The sequence below is a fragment of the Falco punctatus genome (assembly GCF_963210335.1).
Source record: "Falco punctatus genome assembly, chromosome: 6".
Lineage (NCBI taxonomy): Eukaryota > Metazoa > Chordata > Aves > Falconiformes > Falconidae > Falco > Falco punctatus.
In genome coordinates this window covers 90314610-90336058 of record NC_137585.1, presented here as the reverse complement: position 1 = coordinate 90336058, position 21449 = coordinate 90314610, and the positions used below count along the sequence as shown (strand labels likewise).

The 21449-nt window shown below is 47.6% G+C and overlaps 2 protein-coding genes across 6 annotated transcripts in view; both read right to left on the bottom strand.

Moving 5' to 3' along the window:
- Nucleotides 1-21449, bottom strand: part of CELSR1 (cadherin EGF LAG seven-pass G-type receptor 1) — a 295961-nt gene that overhangs the window by 210037 nt on the left and 64475 nt on the right. The window lies entirely within an intron of this gene.
- Nucleotides 1151-21304, bottom strand: LOC308066624 (histone H2B 5-like). 5 transcript variants are annotated; one of them, XM_080394118.1, is made up of 3 exons: nt 21104-21304; nt 12903-12945; nt 1151-6173 (listed from the first exon to the last, which is right to left on the bottom strand). In XM_080394118.1, the coding sequence occupies exon 3, from the start codon at nt 6144-6146 to the stop codon at nt 5766-5768; it is 381 nt and encodes a 126-aa protein (XP_080250244.1). In that variant the 5' UTR covers nt 6147-6173; nt 12903-12945; nt 21104-21304; the 3' UTR covers nt 1151-5765. The 5 variants fall into 5 exon arrangements, with proteins under 5 accessions (XP_080250244.1, XP_080250245.1, XP_080250242.1 ...); XM_080394119.1 differs by lacking the exon at nt 21104-21304 and adding an exon at nt 14531-17482; XM_080394116.1 differs by lacking the exon at nt 12903-12945 and having other exon boundaries at nt 21104-21301.

Sequence of the window (21449 nt, the reverse complement as noted above, 5' to 3'; positions counted from 1 at the left end):
CCTGAGTTCTCTATCTGGTTCTGCCAATAGCCTTAGCCAGGTGGCACCTGAATCCAACTAATGGTCTTTGAATAACCAGTCAATAGTAACTAAATAATAACTGAATAACTACAAAGAAATTAGTTATGTCCCAACATACTGGAGGAGCATAAACATAGGTTATGCTCTACCTTTTCTTGTCTGGTTTGGGTCTTCCTGAGACCCAGGTGTCAGCTCTGTTATGAAAGTGTACTGTGGGTGCTGCTCTGCAAAGGGGTATCCAAGTGAAAATCAGCATTAGAAGTAGCATAATTTATTTCTTTGGAAAGAAATACTTCAGATCAGTTAGTTATAAGGGTTTTTTTTTTCTCCAAATACTGCTTTTCCCCAATTATGTTAAGTTTATGAGTCTGTCTTTACAGAGACTCTAAATCTTTCTAGTTCTGATTTCTGTTATATGCCATGTCTGAAGTCTCAGCTTGTTTCTCCAGCACGTGGTGTCTAGCACAGCACATTCATTTCCCACTCCAATGAGTGCATTGCAATACTGAGGTCCAGCAGGTACGTGTTTCATTTGAGTGCATTTACCAATCATTGTTTCAAAGGAAGGTCTCTTTCCTTCTGGGGTTTTCAGATGCTACGTCTTATTCCGTATTTGTTGCCTATAAACTTCTTATAGTCCAAGGAAAGATGTTTCTAGTGGCAGCAATTGTTAATTCAGATAAACAAAAATTCTGAATATGCACAAAACACTTTTCTAACCACAGAATCTCACAGTGCTCAGCCTGTGCAAGTCAAAAGTGCTGCCCCTTGGGGGTTACATGATGGGTGCCAGGCAGTGCGCACCCCAAGCAGGAGTGTGGCAAGAACAGGTCACAGGCTCAGCTCTGCCTGGGGTTAAGCTCACTGGAAGGGCTTGAAAACACACACATGCTTATGTTGCACCCATTTGGAGGGAGTGACACCCCACAAGGACTCACAGTGGCAGCCTGACACTCTCCCAAGTGCAGAGCTGCTCTGGTTTTTGACTAACCCTCTGCCAGGACCAGCCAGGATCCATCTCTGCTGGAAGGGTGGCTGCTGTCCCCCTGGGTCTGCAGGGAATATAATGGAGAAAGAGAAACTGGGGGAGGTAGTGATACAGCAGAAACGAGACATTCTGACTACTGGGTCTCATGTGACTTTAAACAGGTTGTCATTTACATTTTATTTATACATTTAACAGAAAACAGATAATTAGCAGTAAGATAGGTCGTAAAACAGCAGTATTGTAACATAGATCATACTTGATGTTAACACTTACTGTCAGAAAAACCCCGTGTACATAAGCCCACAAGGTATCATGCATGCAGAGTAAGCATGAGAGATTGGTCCCCAGGTGCTGGTCCTGGGGAACTCTTGAAATTCTGGCAGCAAGTGATTTTTATGATTTAGTTCCCATTCTTCCTTTTCCTGCAAACAATTTGGTCTGGATATAAACCATCAGGAAGCGCTACCATGGGACAAATGCTCAGGGCTGTGCAGAGGCCGTGCCAAGCTTGGCTCCAGGGGTGGGCAGGACTTGGGGCTACCTCTGCGTTGCTGCCTGTCGCCAGGGCAGAAGGGCGCTCAGCCACACGGCTCCTCTGGGCAGGGCTCCTCAGCAGTCTCAGCTCAGGCACCCCTTCCGAGGACACGCTGCAGTGCCCAGGACAGGCACTCATCCTCCACACTTGTTTTTACTGTTGTTTTCCCTGTGCCTGACTAAAGACCTGTCTATCCGGAGCAGGAGCAAAACTCCACGAACATGGCCACTTGGCTCTTCTGTAGATTGAGCTCTGCTGTGAAGGGCAGATGGACTTTAAGCCCTTCTAGGGAAGCAGGGTGGAAAATCAGGAGTAGATCTATAGCAGCTAATTTTATCTTAAATTGTACATGAAAACAAATAACTCGATGCAGCGATGTGCACGGGGTTAACATGGGGTTAGTATCAAGGCTGTATTACTCTTTTTCAGCTTCCTTTTCCAACTTTCAATCTGCAGTTGATTTTTTTTTTCTTTTAATTGGCAAAACACAGCAAAAAAAAAAAAGTGCTTCTGGAGTTGGGAGTAGGAATCGGATAGAGACAGATAGAGACAATGGAGCTTGGTATATTATCTTCAATTTTGAAATGTTTTATGAATTCCAGAGCTGGAAATAAGTATTTTTTACAAGCACGGATTCTGAAGTGCACAATTCCTCTTCTGCAGCAAATCTCCTTACCAAAGAACTGTCATACCTCAGATTACTGAGCGGACAATTGAAGTTTGAACTTCTATTGCCTCTAATATTAAGGCTTAGTCCAAGCTCATCACAGTCAAAATAACTCCCGTGTAACTTGTGAGCACGCTCCCGTACAGCAGCAGGCAGCGTGGGGAGGGCAGGCTGCCTCGCGTGCCGTTTGCCTGCTGACCAAGGAGCCTCCCAATGCTACAGCTGGGCGGCTGCACGGGAGCACGGTCCCCTTCCCAATCTGCTCCCTTTTCCCTGGTGTGACATTCGAGTCCTCTGGGATCTGCAGAAATGGGATGTGTCCGATTTCCAGCATCAGGACTGTTGGAGAAACTGCTTGTGGGACACCCACAGCTGTGTATTTAAAAGCCAAGACTTTGCTGCTAACTGGACCACTGCAGGAGACACAAATTTCCTTCCTTCATTTTTCCTTGACACTAAGGCCATTAATTTCCCAACTGCTTTCTGCAGCAGTCCTAGCTTACGCCAGCCCTGCCTTTCCTGGATCAGCCCTTCCCTTCCCTAGCACAAGTGTCTGTACAACAGTGACAGAGCAGAGCAGCCCCCAGAACTGGGTTAAAACAAAGCTTGCAAAAGAAAAAAAAGAAAAAAAAGGCTCATTTTAACCTCGATCGTTCCCCAGTCCTGTGCTTCACACTGCCAGGGGCAAGTAAAGAAGCAATACAAGGGGAGAGTGAAGAGCAAATGATGTGTGAAACCACAGCCTAAACTATAAATGGAAGGACACGACTAGTCTCAGTCACTTGGCTTTAGACAATATAAAAATCCTCTTTAAGTCTTCAAGCATTTTTATAGCCTTAAATCAAAGTTTCTCCTTTCTCTGAAAAAATTTTCAAAACCAGAGAGTGGCAACAGTGGCAGAAGAAAATGAGACCAGCGCTGCATGTGTATGGGGCCAGCAGCTCTTGTCCCAGTGCCCAGCCTTGCCCCAGCTCCCCGAGCCACCCAGGAGACCCTAGAACACCCTAAACCCACCTCATTTTATTTTCCTGACTTCTTGCAGCCTGCAGAGACTGGAGCAGGACTCTGCTCTGCTCAGAAGAGTGAGGATTGGGAGGCTGTGCCGGGTAATCCTGGGAGAGGTGTGTCCTACCTTGCACACACCACTTGGACTGGAGCAGATCTATCCCGCTCTGAATTCCTATCTCCAGGACTTCCCGAGGGGATGAAAGCTGACCCGCAGCTCATAGGAACAGGAGAGAGGTCCAGCACTGCCAGCCAGCCCTTCACTCTCTATATTCCCTTTCTGCATCACACACTGCCCGATTTCTTGTGGGAGAGGGGCCGAGGAGAGCAGACCTAGGCCCACTGCAGGTACATTTTCATCTTTGGTGTCTGATTTTGACTATTTGATTGGAAACAAAAGGAAGTGCCAATCTGTCACCTCCAAAGTGCCCTGGCCAAGTGGTCCAGGTTACCAATGCTACCGAGTACAGACACTGCTGCCGGGAGCTGCTCGTTGTGGGTGCTGACACCGGGGGAGGCGGCTCTTGCTCTTTCTCCAAGATATCGCTAGGGATTCCTGCTGGCATTAGGGTATCAAACGTGGCTGTGTGCTATCACTGAGCAAAAGTATGGGAGGAAAGCCCCTTTTCGGGTGTGTGGTGTTCAAACCCAAAGCAGGGGAATGGGAGCAGCCCATAAGGAACTTGATCTTCACTCTTGCACAGAGACCACACAAGACCCCATGATGCTTCTCAGGCTCTTGAGGTGCTCTTGGTTGAGTAGGTCTGCATGGTCCTTTCCTCAGACCAACTGGAAAATGACTGTAATGCTGTTATAAAAGCAAGAAACAACTGAATCTTCTGCAGCTGCAGAGTTCTACAGCTCCAAAAGCAACGTAAATTTGTCAAGGACCCCCATCACTCTCAAAGTGTAAAGAAACAGGATAAATGTAAGGGAAAATGCAGATGTATTGCAAGGTTGTTATTTCAGGGTATTAATTTACCTTTCAATTAAAAGCAAGGTCTTGAGTTTGGGGAGAACCTGCACTTAGTTCTGGATCCTGTATGTTTGCTGCCCTTTTTATATACAGGATAAGCTGCAGAAAGCAGTTGTTATTTTAGACACAAATATTTTTTATCCGAGCGCTACTGCCTACCAGATATTTTGATTTTTTTAAAAAATGTTGGCTAATTTTATGTTTTGAGTAGGAAGCTTCAACTTCACACTGGTTCCACACGTGCTCTTCTGCTATCCAGCAGTTCAGGCAAGATAAATCTCTCACCAAGATGTTCCTCCACTGATTTCTATGGCTTTTATCAGGATTTTATTATTGCTCACCTTACTATGGACTTGGAGAAGACGTGGGGAGTATCTGAAGTAGTTTAAAATGATGTAATATTTAAAGTATCACTGGGATGCAGGCAAATGTCCCTATATATCCACCCAGCCCCAGTTTTTGCTTTTTCTTTCTAACCAGTGAATAAAGCAGGGAAGGCAGGGCCAGGTGAGCTGCCCGGAGATGTGGGGAGCCTCTCCCCCAGACTGCATTAACCACCTCTGTTCCCGCTCCAGAGGCCTTCCCAAATCTTCAGTCCCCTCCCGACACTCCTGTGCTGTTTGTCCTGCACCACCCTTGCGCTCACAGGAGAGGGGAACCCCCACGGGCACCACCCCATCTCGCCCATGCGTATGGTGGAAAGGAGAGCCCAGGCAGCGTCAAGGCAGGAAAAGTCTCTGAAAAGCAGCAGAATTAGCAGCATCTTGCACACCAAAGCAAGTCCTACAGCAGCCAAAGCAGCAGCCAGGGAGGGCAGCAACCCAGCCCCAACATCCCCCCTTGTCTATCCATCTTCCTTGGCACAACGTGGGAGGCAGCAGGCAGCTCCACAGCAGCACCCTCAGCCTGCTGGACGGTTCATCCATTGGGAGCAACGAGGAGGAGCAGCGCTTGGTATCATCCCGGGCACCTGCCTGCCTGCCAGGCTTGCTCTTTAAAACAGGCGGTCAAGCACAGATCGTTGTTGAATCAGTATCAATTTCATTCTACAGCCCTTGCCCTGCAGCTGTCAATGCCACTTCTGCTGGCACAGGGTAGGCTGTGCCACTGTACACCAGGATGGATCTGAGCTACAAGGGAGAGGATACCAGCACTGACTCCTTGGTGCCCATCTTGGATGACTGTGAGAAAGCAGCCGAACAGGAAGACTTCAGAGACGGCATCTCTGTGTTGCTGCTGCCAGTCTCCCCTGCCAGCGCCAAGCATGCATGTTTGCCAAGCACAGAGGAGAGTTTGGATATACTGCAGTCGATCAGTCCTTCAGATGAGATGTGAAAGCAGGGGCCTCCTCCACCAGCCTCGTCGAACCCACTGCATGTCCCAAACAGACTATGAAAATCAGTTGACATCCAGATCACTGTCTCCTCTTCCACACGGCAGCTTCTCATGCCCATCCCAAGGCTGTAAATTGCTGTGGATAATAGCTGTGACGTTTATCCGGACCATGGCTGCCTACCCGTGCTTGCGCGGAGGGTCCGGTGCTCGATGGTCCCACTAGAGAGGTGACGTCCCGCTACTTGGAGCTCGTGTACTTGGTGACGGCCTTGGTGCCCTCCGAGACGGCGTGCTTGGCCAGCTCTCCTGGGAGCAGCAGACGCACCGCTGTCTGAATCTCCCGGGAGGTGATGGTGGAGCGCTTGTTGTAATGGGCCAGGCGGGAGGCTTCTCCAGCAATGCGCTCAAAGATGTCGTTGACGAAGGAGTTCATGATGCCCATGGCCTTGGAGGAGATGCCGGTGTCGGGGTGGACCTGCTTCAGCACCTTGTAGACATAGATGGAGTAGCTCTCTTTCCTGCTCTTGTGCCGCTTCTTATCGCCCTTTTTTTGGGTCTTCGTCACCGCTTTCTTGGAGCCCTTTTTGGGCGCAGAGGTGGACTTTGCTGGCTCTGGCATCCTGAGAGCTTTCTTTGGGTCTTGGAGCTGCTTGGAAAGAACACCAAAACAATTAAATTCTTTTTTGTTCTTCTACAGTATAGTTTTTACTGAAAGGTGAGAGAGTCTGAGTCAGAGACAAGTGACGTCTCTGAATCTGACACAAACACCCCGTGGCCCCGTGCAAGCACTTTTGAACTGCCAGTGAGAACTGCTCTGGTTCGTGTATGGTTTTTTGTTGGTTTCTGTCCAAATCCCCGTAACACTAGCCTTGTAAACAGCACTGAACCCAGGCCTAGTTGGCATCTACTTAGTAAACATCGGCTGGAGGGTGAACATACTTCTGATAACATTGCAGTTCCAAAGAAAACACTAACTGCAGCAAGGAATAAATTAAATCTTGCTGGAATGGGCGGGAGACTGTTGCAAGGCATCACTGAAGCCACCTTATCTCCAATAGACCCTTTTTTCTTTGTAGGTAAAAGTTTATTTTGAGGGTGCTTGCATTTCTGTGGCTATTGTTTTACACCATGCATTGCACTGGAATATAAAAAACATATAGTTTTAAGCTAGCCAGCTGAGCTATGGGAATCTCTCAGTATTCACATTAGCTAGCAAAAATACCAGAGAGCAGAAAAGCTCAGAGGAGGTGGCAGGAATCACTTGGCAGAGAAACAGGAGTGTGGATATGAGGAAAACAATGAAAGTGCTTTTGGGCTATGTGTCGATGGAGAGAAGCTACATGGACTGAAATTGTCTCCTGCTGTTTGTGCTTTCTGCTTCCGAGAGAGAGCAAGCCTCCGCTGGCCGGTTTACACCAAAGATGCCCAGTCCCCTCTCTGCCTTATTCTTCGTTAGGCCACAGCCTGCAGAGCCCAGACCGGCAGCCGACTGCTGTCATCTGGAACCGCAGTAACAAAGAGACAGTGTGTAAACCTGCCATAAAACCGGGTGCCTCCCCCGTGCTACACATTTGCATGTGCTCCACTACGTGGGTCAAGGGAGTAACTGTGTCGTAACCTGGTGATTGGTTTTGTGTCTCGGAGGACACTTTGATTGCTCCCTTGAAAGGCAAGGCTTCTCCAGGCTTTGCTGGAGGATCGGCTTCCAGCATCACTCTGGGGCTTGGGCTTTTACTACTCTGTGCCTCCTTTTGACGATGACCTAGGACTTACAGTCTGCTGGCCAAGAGAGACTGGAAAAGCAAAAAAAAGAGAGTTTCAGGGCTGATGGCACATGAGAAAATGGACAGATAAAAACACGAGAGAAAGCTGGAATCTAACACGTGGTCTGTACACACAGAGCATTAGAGAGAGACCTAAACAGTACCTCTGCCAAAGCAACACCTGCATGCTCAGCCCTGCCTCTCCTCCTTGGGGAGGGACAGATGATGCCTTCCACCCTGGCCTGGTTTCTCCACCGTTGCCCGCACCTGCAATCAAAGCCAGACACAGCAGCTGTGTTGCACGCAAGTCTAGAAGAAGTTCCCAGTTGCTCCCTGTGGGAGCAGATGTCTTTGACCCTGAGGCTGAATTTATGTGCCCACATCTTGGTGGATACCAGCTCCTGCTTCCAAACCATGCAAGAAGCCTCTGTGGCTCCAAAGCCTCAATATGTGAGACGCTGCCGTCTGCCTGCAGCAAGCACCAGGGCCGCTGCTGGCTGCTTTACCCTACGAGGCACCGACACTGGGCTCTGGCAGCTGCATGGTCTGGTAGGTGCTGGGCAAAGGGCAGCGCTGAGGGTTTCAAGTGGGGTTATGCCCAGCTGCAAGGGCAGGCTGGTGCTGCTTGGGATGCTAAGGGGCATGGAGACAACATCTCCACCACAGCTCTCCAAAACACCCACCTAGCTAGAAGCAAAAGTCGGCACCAGTGTCCTTAGCACTGAGATTTTGTGCAAGCAAAGCAGTTTCTTCCTTGCCGTTAATGGGAGTTTTGCTTCTGTGAGGCCTGAGAGACCCATTCAAGCTTCTTTTGCTTCATCTTGCAAAAATAAGTATTTTGTCACACCACAATGGAACATTGTCTAACTAGTTGGAAAAGGCCAGTGTACAGGAAAACTTCATGTAATAGGCTGCAAGCATACCACCAACAACTCGCTGCAACAGAACCTCGAACTGCTCATGACTAAAGCACACAAATATTAAAAAAAAAAAACATCAAAATGGGGTAAAGACACATAAATCCCTCTCAAATCCCTGGAATAACTAGCAACCTAACATCAGGTATGGAGGATAGGAAGAAAAAGAAAAGAAAAAACTAAACAAATGTATGGAAAGCTGTTGATGCTTTCTTCTAGTTGGCTTTGGTTTATGAACATTAGTATCTTTTCCTAGTTTCAGGACACCTGTAGTTGTAACATACATGGTTATATGCCCTGGCAATCATAAACTAACAATTTCCTGACTCACTGATGTTAAAGGAAAAGCAGTTTCAGGAGATGGGACGTTGTGAGAGTAGTTCTCCTTCAGGTGAACTCAACCCCTGGCAATGCTTCATGGCCAAGTGAGCTGAGCTAGGTGGAAAACCGCAGACAAAGACCGTGCCCAGAGACAGGCAGGATGGTTCTGACCAAAGTGGCCTCTGAGACTTGCACGCCAAAATGCTCAGTTTGAGCATATGAATAAACAGTGTCACCGAAATGCCAGAAACGTGCAGCTGGAAGGAGCCTCCAGAGCTCCATGCTTTGCTTTCAGGATGGGGTAACTTGCTATGCCCTCCTAGACTAATTTCTTACCTTTTCCTGAAAATCTCCAAAGACATGATTTTCATGTGCTATGAGCTTGACTCTGCCACCTCACCCCCTTCTCAGTTCTCTGTGTGTTCTACCCAATGGAGGCATTTGGAAGGGCAAGTCCTGCGCACTCTTCAAAACTCTGTGACAGCTGCCCCATTAAACACCACATCATCTTCCTCTGGTGCAACCACAATTTTTCTTCCTTTTTATTCCTCTACTTGAGAAGCAATATTGGGAAAAGAAATCCCCTACCACTCTTGTTTGCAGACTCAAAAATACATCTTTTCAATGGAAAGGCATTTCTCCAAGGGAAGAAATAACTGTGCACTTCCTTCTTTTTCTCTTGAGCTGATTTCCTGGCTGAAAAACACCACAACTGAAAAATGTAAATGATGATTTCTTAGGCTTTTTTAAAAAGTGCATCCTTCTAGAATATGTATTAATTGTTAAGTGCACTTGTACCGCAGCTTTTAAAAAATGAATATGGTGCCCAACAGGCACCAGAGTGGTTCCATGTCTCCAGAAAAGGTCACACCTACAGGACAGCTCTGTCCATTTGACCCAGCTAACCCCCTTGGGTAGCGTGGCCAGGATCTTGCTCTTCTTCCACATATAGCTGCGATGAGGGAAGCAATGACGCTAAAGTTCAGAGAGTAGCACAAAAGCTTCGGTGTCCTCGCTCCCCTCCGCCCATTTCCTTGCAGCCTGCTGTTTAACAGGTAAATAGCACCTGCCTTGGGAACAGGTTGCCTGCCTTCCAGTTTGTTTGGGCAGTGCCTAGCATAAAGAACCTGACCGCTTTTGCCAGGTGCTAAATAAATAACGTTAATAATGGTTGACAGTATCACCAACCCTTCTGTCACCAGCGCAAACGCAATCCACAGGGAGGTGCCGTGCTGGTATGAAGACAGAAGTAGTGGGATTATTCCCAAAGTGTCCGCGTGGAGAGTTTGTTGAAGGAAAACCAGCTGACCTTTTAAAGAAATGGTTTCTTTTTATGGCTCTTTAAAAATAACAAGAGAAAAATCCTGAAGAAGTTAATAATTATTAGGTTTCGTGTTTGGAAGCGTTGCTGTCATGATTGACTTCTCTGCTGTGAGGGTGACCCATCACATGTTGCTCAGAGAGGTTGCAGGGTCTCCGTACTTGGAGATACTCAAAATGCAACAGGACATGGCTCTGTACAACCCACAGCGGCCGACACCGCTCTGAGCACGGGCTGGACTGAACGTTCTCCAGCTTCAGCCATTCTGTGACTCCCGGAGGCTGAAGCTGGAGGTGCTCTCACCTAGAACATGCTTTACAAGCTGTGTTCTCCTGCTGGACATCTCCCACAGGACACTGCAGCCAGAGACTCCCACAGGAACCCCTGAGAAGGGGAGATGGTGCTAACCTCCAGGTCCAAGCCACCAAGGTCCTGGGGACACAGGGTACAGCCACGCAAGAGGAGGCACTCTGAAGCATCACAGTGACATTTGGAAGAATTCAGGTTTTTGAGGAAAATCTTTGGGCACATTTTTTTCTTTATGGCTTTGTATGCTCTGAGTCAATCCAAATCAGCGCTGGCATTTTTTTCCTTCCTCATAAAACCAACAACAAAACCAACCACAGCATTTTTTCCTAGCCAGCTCCAAGCAGCAGCCTGCCTGCTGCTAGGAACCAGAGCGGTGCAGAGTGACAGATACATCTTCCTTTGTGTTGACACCCCTTTCTTCAGCATCATTAAAAGGAAAATGAACTGAAAACATATTCAAAGATACAAATCACCGCAGTCTTTCAGATCTGAGATGGGAGAGGAGCCCTGCTGAGAAATCCCATGTGAAGCCTGATGCTGTCTCTTGTTTTCCCCAGGCCTTGATATATCGACAGAGAGAGAGACAGGCGGGGAAGCTCTCACAGCATTTTTGTTCATTTTCGGCCTTGCTGTTTGCTGTTAAGTCTGTAGGACCAGTGCCAAGCTGGTGGCAGCGGTGTGCATGGGTGACCACGAGTGGACCATTAGCTGCTGGCCTTTTGGGCCTCTCCTCATACAGAGGTGGAAACAGCACTTCCATTTTTTCCTTCTTTTTCCTATTAAAAGCTGTCCTTGCTGTGATGAGCTCTGTAGCATCTACTGTAAATCCCCATGCCCACTGGGCTGCTTCCTTGCTGTAATTTCCTCATCAAGCACAACAGTTACATTTCTAGAATCGGCATTTATTTCTTGGGAGGTTTTGGTGCAAAATTAAACATTTGTAGGAAAAACTCAAGCTCTCATCTTTTGGATATCTGATATTCTGATATTTGCTAATCTTCTGATGATCTATTTTAATCCTTGCCAGAGTAAATGAGAGCCAACGGGCACTTGCTGTTTAGTCTACCCCTTAAATAGGAATGTCCTGTTAGTTCTGTCCAATTATCGTCCCCTTCCCCAGCTCCTCTTGCTGCATAAAATAAACTTGGCTTTAATCCTACACATCAAGAAACGTAAAACGAAATCTGCTGCTGCTGCTTCTTGTTTTACCCCCTCTGAAACACAAAGGAGAGCAACAACTTAGGGAATGTTTCCACCGAAAGGAAAAGGCTTTCTAATGGCTTCATCTACTCTGAAATGCTTGTAAGAGCACAGACAGCAGATCTGGTAAATAGTTTACAAATTACCAGATGTCAGCAGATTACTCTTGTTGGAACAGCATTATTTCTGCAGACTGCAGGTCCCCTCCCTTTTATAACATACGGACATCTACCTGCAAGTTATTAAACAAGAATTTTCTCATCCACCAGGTGCCATTAAATAGTACTAGCTGAGAAAACAAGCAGGTATTTTATGGTTATTTGGTAGCAAGCTCTGCCTTGGGTTGTAAAGCAGATCAGAAGCGTGATGAGTCACTGTGAGACATTGGTGATGCTGTCTCATGTGCAAAAACTGATAGTCATATTTTGGACTGGAGAGAATTTTTCTCTTGGTATGTTGTCTAGCATGTGATGATGAGGTAATATTTGCTTTGAAGTAGTGACAAGAATTTCCTAGAATAAGGTAAACTAATCTGAAATGCCTGATTTCTTCCAGCGGTGGAGGGGCACAGAGGTTACTTTTGGGATCCCAGGTCTCCTCCCAGGCAATCCAGTATCAATAATAAGGCCCTATCTTCAATCCCACATACTCTGCTGCATTTTATATGATTGCTCCTGTAAAATTACCATTTAGAGGGCTGAATTTGAACCTTGGATACACATACAATTCCTCTAGTGAGCTGATTTGTGCCTGTGTATGGGACCATGAAAATATTTTAAAAAAACTGAAGATGCTCCCTCCTCCTTAACACAGAAAGAAATGCTACAAACTCATTCCCAGACACAGACACACTATGTTCAAAGTGATTTTTAGATTTCTTTAGAAGAAATACAAGCAGAATAGTGCAATGAGATACAGTGGCATCCTATAGCTCTTTCACTGATTGCTATCATTGCTTGTGTTAACACATTGCTTGGTAGTTCAGTACAGGATACTCCATACAGTAATCTTTTATTCTCTCCTTTTTCCCCCCAGCATTTCTGTTTATAATTTTAGAAAACGTATTTTCAATCACCAGCAACAACTGTAATTTCTTGTGCTACTTTTGCCCAAGCTGCAAGTCCTTCTCAGGGTTGCAGATGTATCAATCAGAGATGCTTATGTACAAAGTAAGGAGCAGGACCCTAGATCAGAGCTCTCTGCAGAGAAGATACGTTGAATTTTTAAATAAAATCATATCCATGAGTCAACCAGAGCAAGAGAGACACAGTGCTGCAAGAAGAATGATTGTCAGGAGGCTGAACACTGCTGTCCTTACTCTTACTAGAGGAGTGCCTGAAGTCAATGGGGGTATAACCTGGGTCTGAAACCACAAATACAGTGTTTAGAGATGCTTAGCACCAACAGCCAACATTGATTTCCACTGGAATCCAGGAGGCTCAGTACTTTATAAAAATCAGACTCCGCATTTTAGCAAGGTTTTGTTACTGCCAATAACTCGCTCATGACTTTTATCTGCTGTTATAAGAGTGCTCATTATCTACCTGTTCTGGAATATCTCTGATCCACAGGCTTGATCAACAGGATCTAATAAATGAAAGAGGAGAAATTATGTTTTCTATAGATCAATACCTGTTAAATGTTTACAAGAGTACACCCAGTACCAGCACCTGCCATAATTACAGTCCAGTCAGCTTTCCCACAGAGTGCTGGGGTTTAAGAGAAGCCTGTATCACCACAGCCATCCTCGGAAAGCCCTCAGGACTAACACAGTCTGACAGAGCACACAACCCACCCCCTTCCTGGGGTTTTATCAGTAAGTCAAAACCTCAACACAACATAAAACTTCAGCACAGGCTTTCTCTTAAGTTTCAGTCATCGGGGTTTGCTGCTTCTGTCACAAATCCTCTCCTCAACCAACAGACTTCTGCTCCCTTCATACTTCAACTCAAGGGGACCCACTGGGGGTCAGCCTGTCAGCAGCAACTCCGTGTCTCGGTGCAGGGTTTAGCTCCTGCCCTTGGGTTAGCTCAGCAAAGCTGCTCTGAAGGCAGGGAGAGGTCTGAGCCTGCTCACCACGTACAGCCAGAGGATCTCCAGCTGACCTGGAGCAATCCTGCTGGGCGGGAGCAGCATGCAAGACACCACAGCAGCCCAGCTACCCAGCATCATCCCAAGCCCTACGTATCTTCTTGGTGATTTGCAAGGTACAGACTATTGGAGACAGGTGTGAGAACAAAAATCATAGGTGACTGGGGTCTGTCATGCTAATGACCCTGTTACACATCAGAAAGGTGCTTTAGTTATTCCATGACGCCCTATGCTACTGAAAAGAAAAAGTGCAGATTCAAAATGAATTGCTCTGTGCCGTATCAAAGATGAAAATCGCTTGATCTTTGACCTCATCATTTCGATTTCTCTGGAAAAGCAGAAGACCATAAAGTCACTGAGTTTGCTATATCTAAATAACTCCCACAATGGAGCCATGGTCTCCTAACTAGTAATGATAATAAGCATAAAGAACTGCTGTGGCATTTAAGCAAGCTCTTTTTATGAGTTTTGTGGAGTAACAGAGAATTATCAAAATTCTAGACTATTTTCATCGGTGCTGAAAAAGGCATCCATTAAAAATGTGCCAATTCAGCCATGGCCAAAAATATGAGATAAGCTACAGCCCAACACCTGCAGGCCATAAGGGGAGAGTGGGTGGGAGAGGGAGAGGCAGCAGCCCCAGGAGGTGAGAGCTGCTTCTGAGTTAAGGCAGGAGTTACGTGGGAACCAAGACAAACACATGTGACACCTCTTCCTCCCACACGCCCCATCCCCAGGTTTCAGTAGGTTTCTGTGACCTTTTCCAGTGCTACAGATAATTTGCGTAGCAAAAAGAAACAGAAGCAGGGATCGTACCCAAAAACATTTCCTCTGGCCATACCACATTGACTGGGAATAATACGTATGGATACAAAACCATGCCAAAGTGGAAAGCTATGTCCCCAAATTACACTGAAGATCAGACCAAGGCCATTAAGGCTTGTAAGAGTGATGTGATGGGTACATCACAATGTAAGCATTAGCACATATCCTCAACAGCATGGGTGAAATAAGCCCAGCAAAACTTTGTAACAACCTTCACGCAATGTATATGGGTCTAATCCATGTATGCTCAACAGACCTGCACAGTACCACCAACTCCCCCTACGTAGGGAGAAAAAGCCAGGCAAGGGCATGACGCGTGCAGTTGTAATCAATCATGACCGACATTCCTTCTAAATAAGTCTCTAACTTCAATCATCGTTTCCCAGTCACATTTCAGCAAGTCCTGAAAACGATTTAAAAAAATTAGTGAAAAGCATGCAATTAATGAAAATGTCAGGAATATGTGAAAGCTGCTTTATCATGGCTGCAAAGCATGGGTACTTGGGAACAGAAGAGTGTAAATGCAGGAGCCATGGGTACCACACCAGTACATCCAAAAAGACCGCATGCCACGCCACAAGCTAAAGGGCAGTGAGTGGCACAGAGCCAGATTTCATTGCTACAGGATACTGAAAATATTGTAATGTGTGTATTAATAATTAATTTGGCATGGTAATAGCAATTTTACTGTAAAATGAAGATGCACGACTATTACTGGAGCCTGCAGGGAAACAAAGCTAAATGTCCTTCCCCAGATCTCACAACATCCAAACACCGGATGGGGAACACAATCCAGGACTGCTGACACCTTTCTCTGCTGCAGCCACTAGATCACATTACCACAGGCAGAGAGTCCTCTGAGCATTAGAGGTCATCTTCTATACAAAGCAGGAAAACGGAGAGCCTGATAGATGGAAGGAGAAGGAAAAGCATGTCTGGGACAGCATGGCAAAGCTCTATCAAAGATGGGTGCTGGCTACTCTCCCAAAATAGATAGGGGTAAGCACTAAGGACACAAGAGTTACTGAAGGAGAAGGTAAACCTTGGTACAAGAACTGTCAAGAAACCGTTTTAAAATGATCATGGATAAATTTAAGCTGGAGATGAGAAGGAACCTCACATCCTTACTGGGAAGCAGGAGGGTGAGGGGCAACGGAGGAGGGGAGAAAGAGGAAGAAACCCATACCTTCCATAGTTCAAAGACAAAACCTGGTTTAAAAAAAAAAATAAATCTAGTGAAGAATTGTTATCAAAATGCGCAGAGGTCCTTCATTTTGCACTTTATTTTTCCTTCCTTCTTTCTCTCACACCCGTTACAAGGGCCTGGAGGTTCAAAATGCCAGCAGGTTTGCTGCCACTCGGTCCCGTCCACCACATGATATTTGTACAGAGACTAGCACGTTGCTTCAAACAGTCACGGGGCTGAAAAGCTTGCAGTTCACCAGGACCATTGAAAAAAATGGCTTTCAGGCCAGGTTAGCCCATGCTTAAATTCCAGATCGTACAAACCGCCTGTGAATGGTGCTTTAACTTAGCTCTAATCTGCGATAGCACCATTATCGCACAGACTTTGTGCGCTAGTCACTATACTGATACAAGCTAAAAAAGGCCACCTCCCTTCCAGAGAAATCAAAGCATAATTAGGGATACATCAATATTTACGTCAGGCAGGGGTGCAAAGAGCTCTCTGCTGAACAGTCGGTTGCAATCAGTAGACCAGCAGTGAAGAAAACGGGGGCTGCAGGACAAAATGCCAGCCCCAAAATGCCAGTGGTCCTGGCTGGTCAGCAGCAATTAGAGGAATTTAAACGTGAGGGTTGCTTTTCAAAACACAGAAGGGTTTTCAAAGGCAGCAGGTTTAAAATGCCAGTGGAGTGCCACATTATCCATGCCAGACCATTATTTTCAACCATCCATGGCTCCATCCTCCTACACTCACTTTCCTCCTGAGGCTTCCATACCTTTAGTCTCCCCACGGCTATGTTTCTTCCTCAGATGAAGTGCTCACCCTTTGCTCTTCTTCCTCCCTGTGGTTCCTCTCTCAGCACGCACCCTCTGCAGAGCTCATTAGTGTCTCTGCTTCGAGAACCACATCCTTGTGCATGACTCCAGGGTCCTCACCTGGAATTGTGCTCCAGTTATCAGGCAGGTGCAATCGATAAGAGTGATCATTGGGGCTGGGCTGAGGACCCATAGTGCAGGAAAGGAGAGAATACAGGATTAATTCTGACGTGGGAGAAAGAGGAAGGTGTGACAGGATGAGCGAGACAGCTGCAGCATCTGTATCTTCAGGGCAGTGCTGCTGTATCTGCAATGCATTTTAAGGCTTATACACATCAGGACTGGAGATAACCCGTATTTATATTGGGAATGGTCAGACAGTTCATTCCTGATGGGGTGCTCCCTGCCTCCTGTCTTATAGCACCCCACTTGTTATTCAGTCATCTTCCAGGTCCCACAGCAGACTCAAAGAGGACTTCTCCCTCTCTGTCAACGTGGCAGCAGCTTCCTTCATCCCTGCCCCTCCTTCATCCACATTTGTCAGCAGTTCACTTCGGTTCTTTTTGTTTTCCCCTTTCCTTCCCGTTCTGTGATTCTGCCTGCTCTTGTGACACAGAAATGAGGAGACTCATATGAAATGCTTGCCCTGGCTCTTCTTCACACTAAGATTTCTCTTTAAGTGCTGAGCTCCAGAGTGGTCTCAGCTGTTCTTTCCTCTCTGCCCTCCCTGTACCTCATTTCAAGAATTTCTTCTGCAAATGTGTCACACTTTTTTCTGCTCGTTTCCTCTCACTTTCCAGGGTAACTCATATGCTCTTTGTAACTCCCAATAACCTTCCTAGAAGTGCATTTTCAGCTCCTCCTACCCCTTCTGCCATTGCCTCCTGCTTGCACTGCACTTATTGTATTGCCACCTTGATGTTTTGTTCTCATGCCCATTTTCCTTCCTTCTTTCATGTAGTATGTTCTGCTTAACAAGTATCAGTCTACTACATACAATCTCTCTTCCCACAAGAGATGAGGTCACACAGGTTATACAAACGGGTTAGAATGAGAGATTTTATGTGCCCAAGAGCATGTTCGTTTTTCCTGTCTCCATCCATTGGTCTAATACAAACGTCACCTCTGCTGGCAAAACTTTGCACTCTTAAATCCTTGATCATCATAGCTACAACCCCACAGTTTCTTCCTCAGTGCAAACTTCCTGCAGTGATTACCTGGGAGATGGTCCTCAACCTTCAGCTGCTGCATCTCAGCTCTCCAGGTGGCACTTCTCATGTCAGAGGTGAGTCCTCTGTAAACAGAAACTCTCTTCCCTGATCCTGGGGTAAATGCCAGTTTTTAACAAATAACACAGAAAACCTTACTACAATGGACCACCTGTGTATTTTGACCAAATTCAGAAAAACCCACCCTATTCTATAAGCAGTTTTAAGGGTGGTTTGGAGGATAAACAATCCCCCCTGACAGATCGTGCCTTTAGGAAGGTCGGTGAAATAATATGACAAGGGTGGTGATTAACTCTCACCACAAAGGAAAATGTTGAGTTGATGTAGGTGGCATGTAAAATCCCCCACTCTCTTTATGAGTCAGGTAAGCTGCCAGAAAGCAGAGGTGGAATCTGTGGGATGGAGCTGTTTTCATTCCAGCCAGTCAGTACTATGAATTTTGGAAGAAAAAAAAAAAAGTTTAATTATTAAATCAGATTTTTTTTTTTACCTAAGAGTCTTATTTAAATAGTGAAATCTAACATTTGCCCTTGATCCCCAGTGATTCTGTCTGCAGTCAGTGATAGTCAAGGGGAAATATTATTAAACAACTCCACCCCTCACCCCCTGAGGTTAATGTAGCATTTTTGGGTTGTGCATCTATTTTTCCACCTCCCACCCAATGCATGCATTCCTGCAGTCACAGCTCTCTCCTCTCTCTCTGGCTCCAGAAAAAAGGGAATCTGACGAGCCAAGATCCCAGTTTTACCCCACACAGAGCCCTTCTCAGAGGCAGAGCTTAGCTCTGATGAGAAGAAAAGCATTTCTCTCCTAAAAGCTGCACAAAAGTGGCTTAACAAACGTGTAAAACTGAGCAATTGGGAAAAAAGAAAAGCATTTTGTGGGGTCCTCTTTTGGCTTAGTTTGGGATTCAAGGGATAATTCAGATGGCAGGTGTCCCTTACCTAAAATTATTGTTACCAAAAATCAGAAATTTAGGAGTGTGAAGGAAATGCCATTGGGTCCTTGAGTTCAGGATGCTTACAGTCCTCCTCTGGTACGGTCAGTGGGAGCACAGTAACTGCTCTGTTCACAGTGCAGCCTAAGCGAGCTGTTTTTTCAAGTCAAATTCTGAATTTAGGAACATTTTCCACATACTTAATGCTTCAGTCTACCCAATGCACGGGTCTGAGGGTGGGCAGGAGCAGCATACTTCAGGTGCTGAGAAAGGGATGCAATAGGATCAGACCATCAGCATGAGTCATGTCTTTGTTTCAGCTGGAGAATGGAAGATCTGGAGTAGAGATATACACACACATACACACACACCTCTGTATGTAAATTTAAGCCAGGAGAAAGGACGGAGGAGGACAATGACCAAAAGGAACAGTGTGAAGAAAAAATGCCAAGAGGCACGTAAAGTAAGGCAGTGGAATGAAGTGAGATGTCAGAAGCCAGGACAGAAAGAGAAGGGAGTGTGTAGAGATGGAAGAAGGAAAATATATATGAAAGCGGACAAAAATGAGAGAAAAGGCATAAGTGGAGAAAAAGCAGAGAGAAAGGGAAGGTAAAGTAACCAGCACAATGTCTGGCAAGACAGCAACACTGAAGCATAAATAAGGCACAGAGGAGAGAGACTCAGAGGGTCATAAAGACCTTGCACAACAGAGATGTGAAATAGTTGGATTAAAAAAAATCACCTGCCAGAACAGCACTTCTGAGAGCCATGGGTGAGAGGTACTGCGGCCCCAGTGAGGGACAGAGTCAGGCCCTAGGAAGTGACAGGCTAAACCCAGTGGAATAAAGGATGAGGCCAGGAGACAAACGACCCTTGTACTGGGTTGCTGCCTTTTGTCTAAAGCAGAAATCATGAAGGTCATTAAAATTGCCACTTACATCTCACAACTGAAACTTTTGAAAAAAACTCTCATTTTTTTCCAATTCAATCATTCTTTCTCCTTCTCTCCCAGCACTGGATTAAATTAATTTTTGCATTCTCCACAGCTATACCTCCCTGCCAGGGAAGAAACCCCCAGACACTGTTATGCTTAAAGCAGACCTTGCTCTCTGGCTCCCTTTGCCTATAGAGGCTTCCATAGAAATCTTTCAGTAGACAAAGCCAGCCTTCCTGCAGCTCCAACACTGCCGTGGTGGACTTGGGTATCATTAGCAGGATGAGGAAAGCAAGAGGAAGCAAACAGGGGTGTACACCCAGAGAAAAAGCTTTTTTTTTTTTTTTTTGGTTGTTGTTTTGTTTTTAGAATTAGAAGATCTTACCAGTAGAGAGGGAAAAAAATTGCTGCTGGTAAGTAGTCTGTCATTCCTTTGCACATTGAATAACAGGAACAAGAGAGGAGAGTATGGGAAGTAGATTCATATTGTCAAATTCTTTCTCTTATTAACATACGTTCAAATGCGATAAAAACATAACCGGGAAAATAACGTGCTATAATGCAAATACTAGGGAGGCTACAGAGTAAAACCCCCCAGGAAGAACAAACAGTGTTCTCAGGGTAGCACCAGTCTGAGAAACCAGAGCTTTATTACTAGTAACAGGAACAACATATGGAGATGAATGAAACCGTGTTTGTAAATGCGATATGCAATTGCACACTCTCGCTCGGCTTTCCTTTTTTACAACCTGACTCAGCCTCCACATGGCTCCACTCCCCCATCTTTTGATTCACAAATCCTTGATCTCAAAAAATAAAGAGTTATAAAGCCAGCATGCAAAGGGCACGAGATGACGTGAAATACGAGGATGCCATGCCATCAGTCACCACCTTGCAAACGGGCAAACCTGCGGGAAAACCGCAGCGGAGCGCGGCCCGCCGTCCCCGGGGCCCGCCGGAGGATGCCGCACCGCAGCCGCGGCCCCTCCCCGCTGCGCAGCGCGCACGCTGGGGCAGGTCAGTCCCGGCACTGTGCGATATCGCTCACGCTGCGCGGCAGCCGGGCGGCCCCTGCATCCCCCAACCCAGAGGATGGGACGTGAGAGGAAGGAGAAATAAAAGGGCACGTACTCCCTACGAAAGCGAGAGGAGGGTTAAGCACGAGCAGCGCAAACCGCCACGGGCAGTGCGGGGCCCTGGATGCTGCCCAAGCGGTTACCGGCGTGCGGAGCGTCAGCACCGCGGTGCCCGCGGGCGGGATGCCCCCACCCACCCACCCCCCCGGCCTCCCCCCGGTCTCCCCCCGGTGTGTGTGGTGAGGCTGCAGGACGGCAGCAGCCGGTGCCCCGGGGCGGCGCAGGGGGCCAGGCGGCGCTACGGGCCCGGCCCAGCGCTGGGGCACGTGCTCGGCCGGCAGCCCCCGGTTAACCGGAGCGCGGCTGGCCCCGGCGGCGCGGTCCCTGCGGTTAGAGCAAAGCACAGGCGAGGCGGCCGCCGTGTCCGTATCTGGCGAGCCCGGAGCACAGCGAAGTCCTGATCCTGCCGGGCTCAGGATCCGGCCGCAACGCACGCCACCCGCACACGGCGTTACGGTACCGGCGCTATAACAAATCGCATACGCGGCCAGCGCAAGCCCCGCTGCGGGCCGCTCCAGTGTGCAATGCGTATATCAGAGGGCAGCACAGACTGCACCACCACCAGCAGCCAGCACGCTATGGAGGATCTTGCCTGCTAGGCGTCGGGACTCCTTCGCAGGCGAGCTCCAGGCGCCGGCGCGGCGCAGGGCAGGTGCGCGGCGGCGGGGCTGGGGGGCCGCTCGCTGCCGCTCCGCGCACGCCGGGAGGACGGCGGGACCCGCCGCCGGCGGGAGCTGGGGCCGGGCTGCGGCCGCCGGGGCGCCTCGCTCTGCGCCGCCGCCGCGCTCCTGCGGGCCGGGCCGCGCCGCCCGTGCGGCCGCCCATAGGCCGACCCGCCGGCCCCGCCCGCCCCCGCCTCTGCGGGCTCCCGCCGCGGGGCCGCCGGGGGCGGGGCGGGCGCGCAGCGCGGCCCCGGCGAGCGGCTCGGGCGCTGCTGC

Coding starts and splice junctions, on each gene's coding strand:
- LOC308066624 (XM_080394118.1), bottom strand. CDS start 6,146: ATGCCAGAGCCAGCAAAGTCCACCTCTGCGCCCAAAAAGGGCTCCAAG.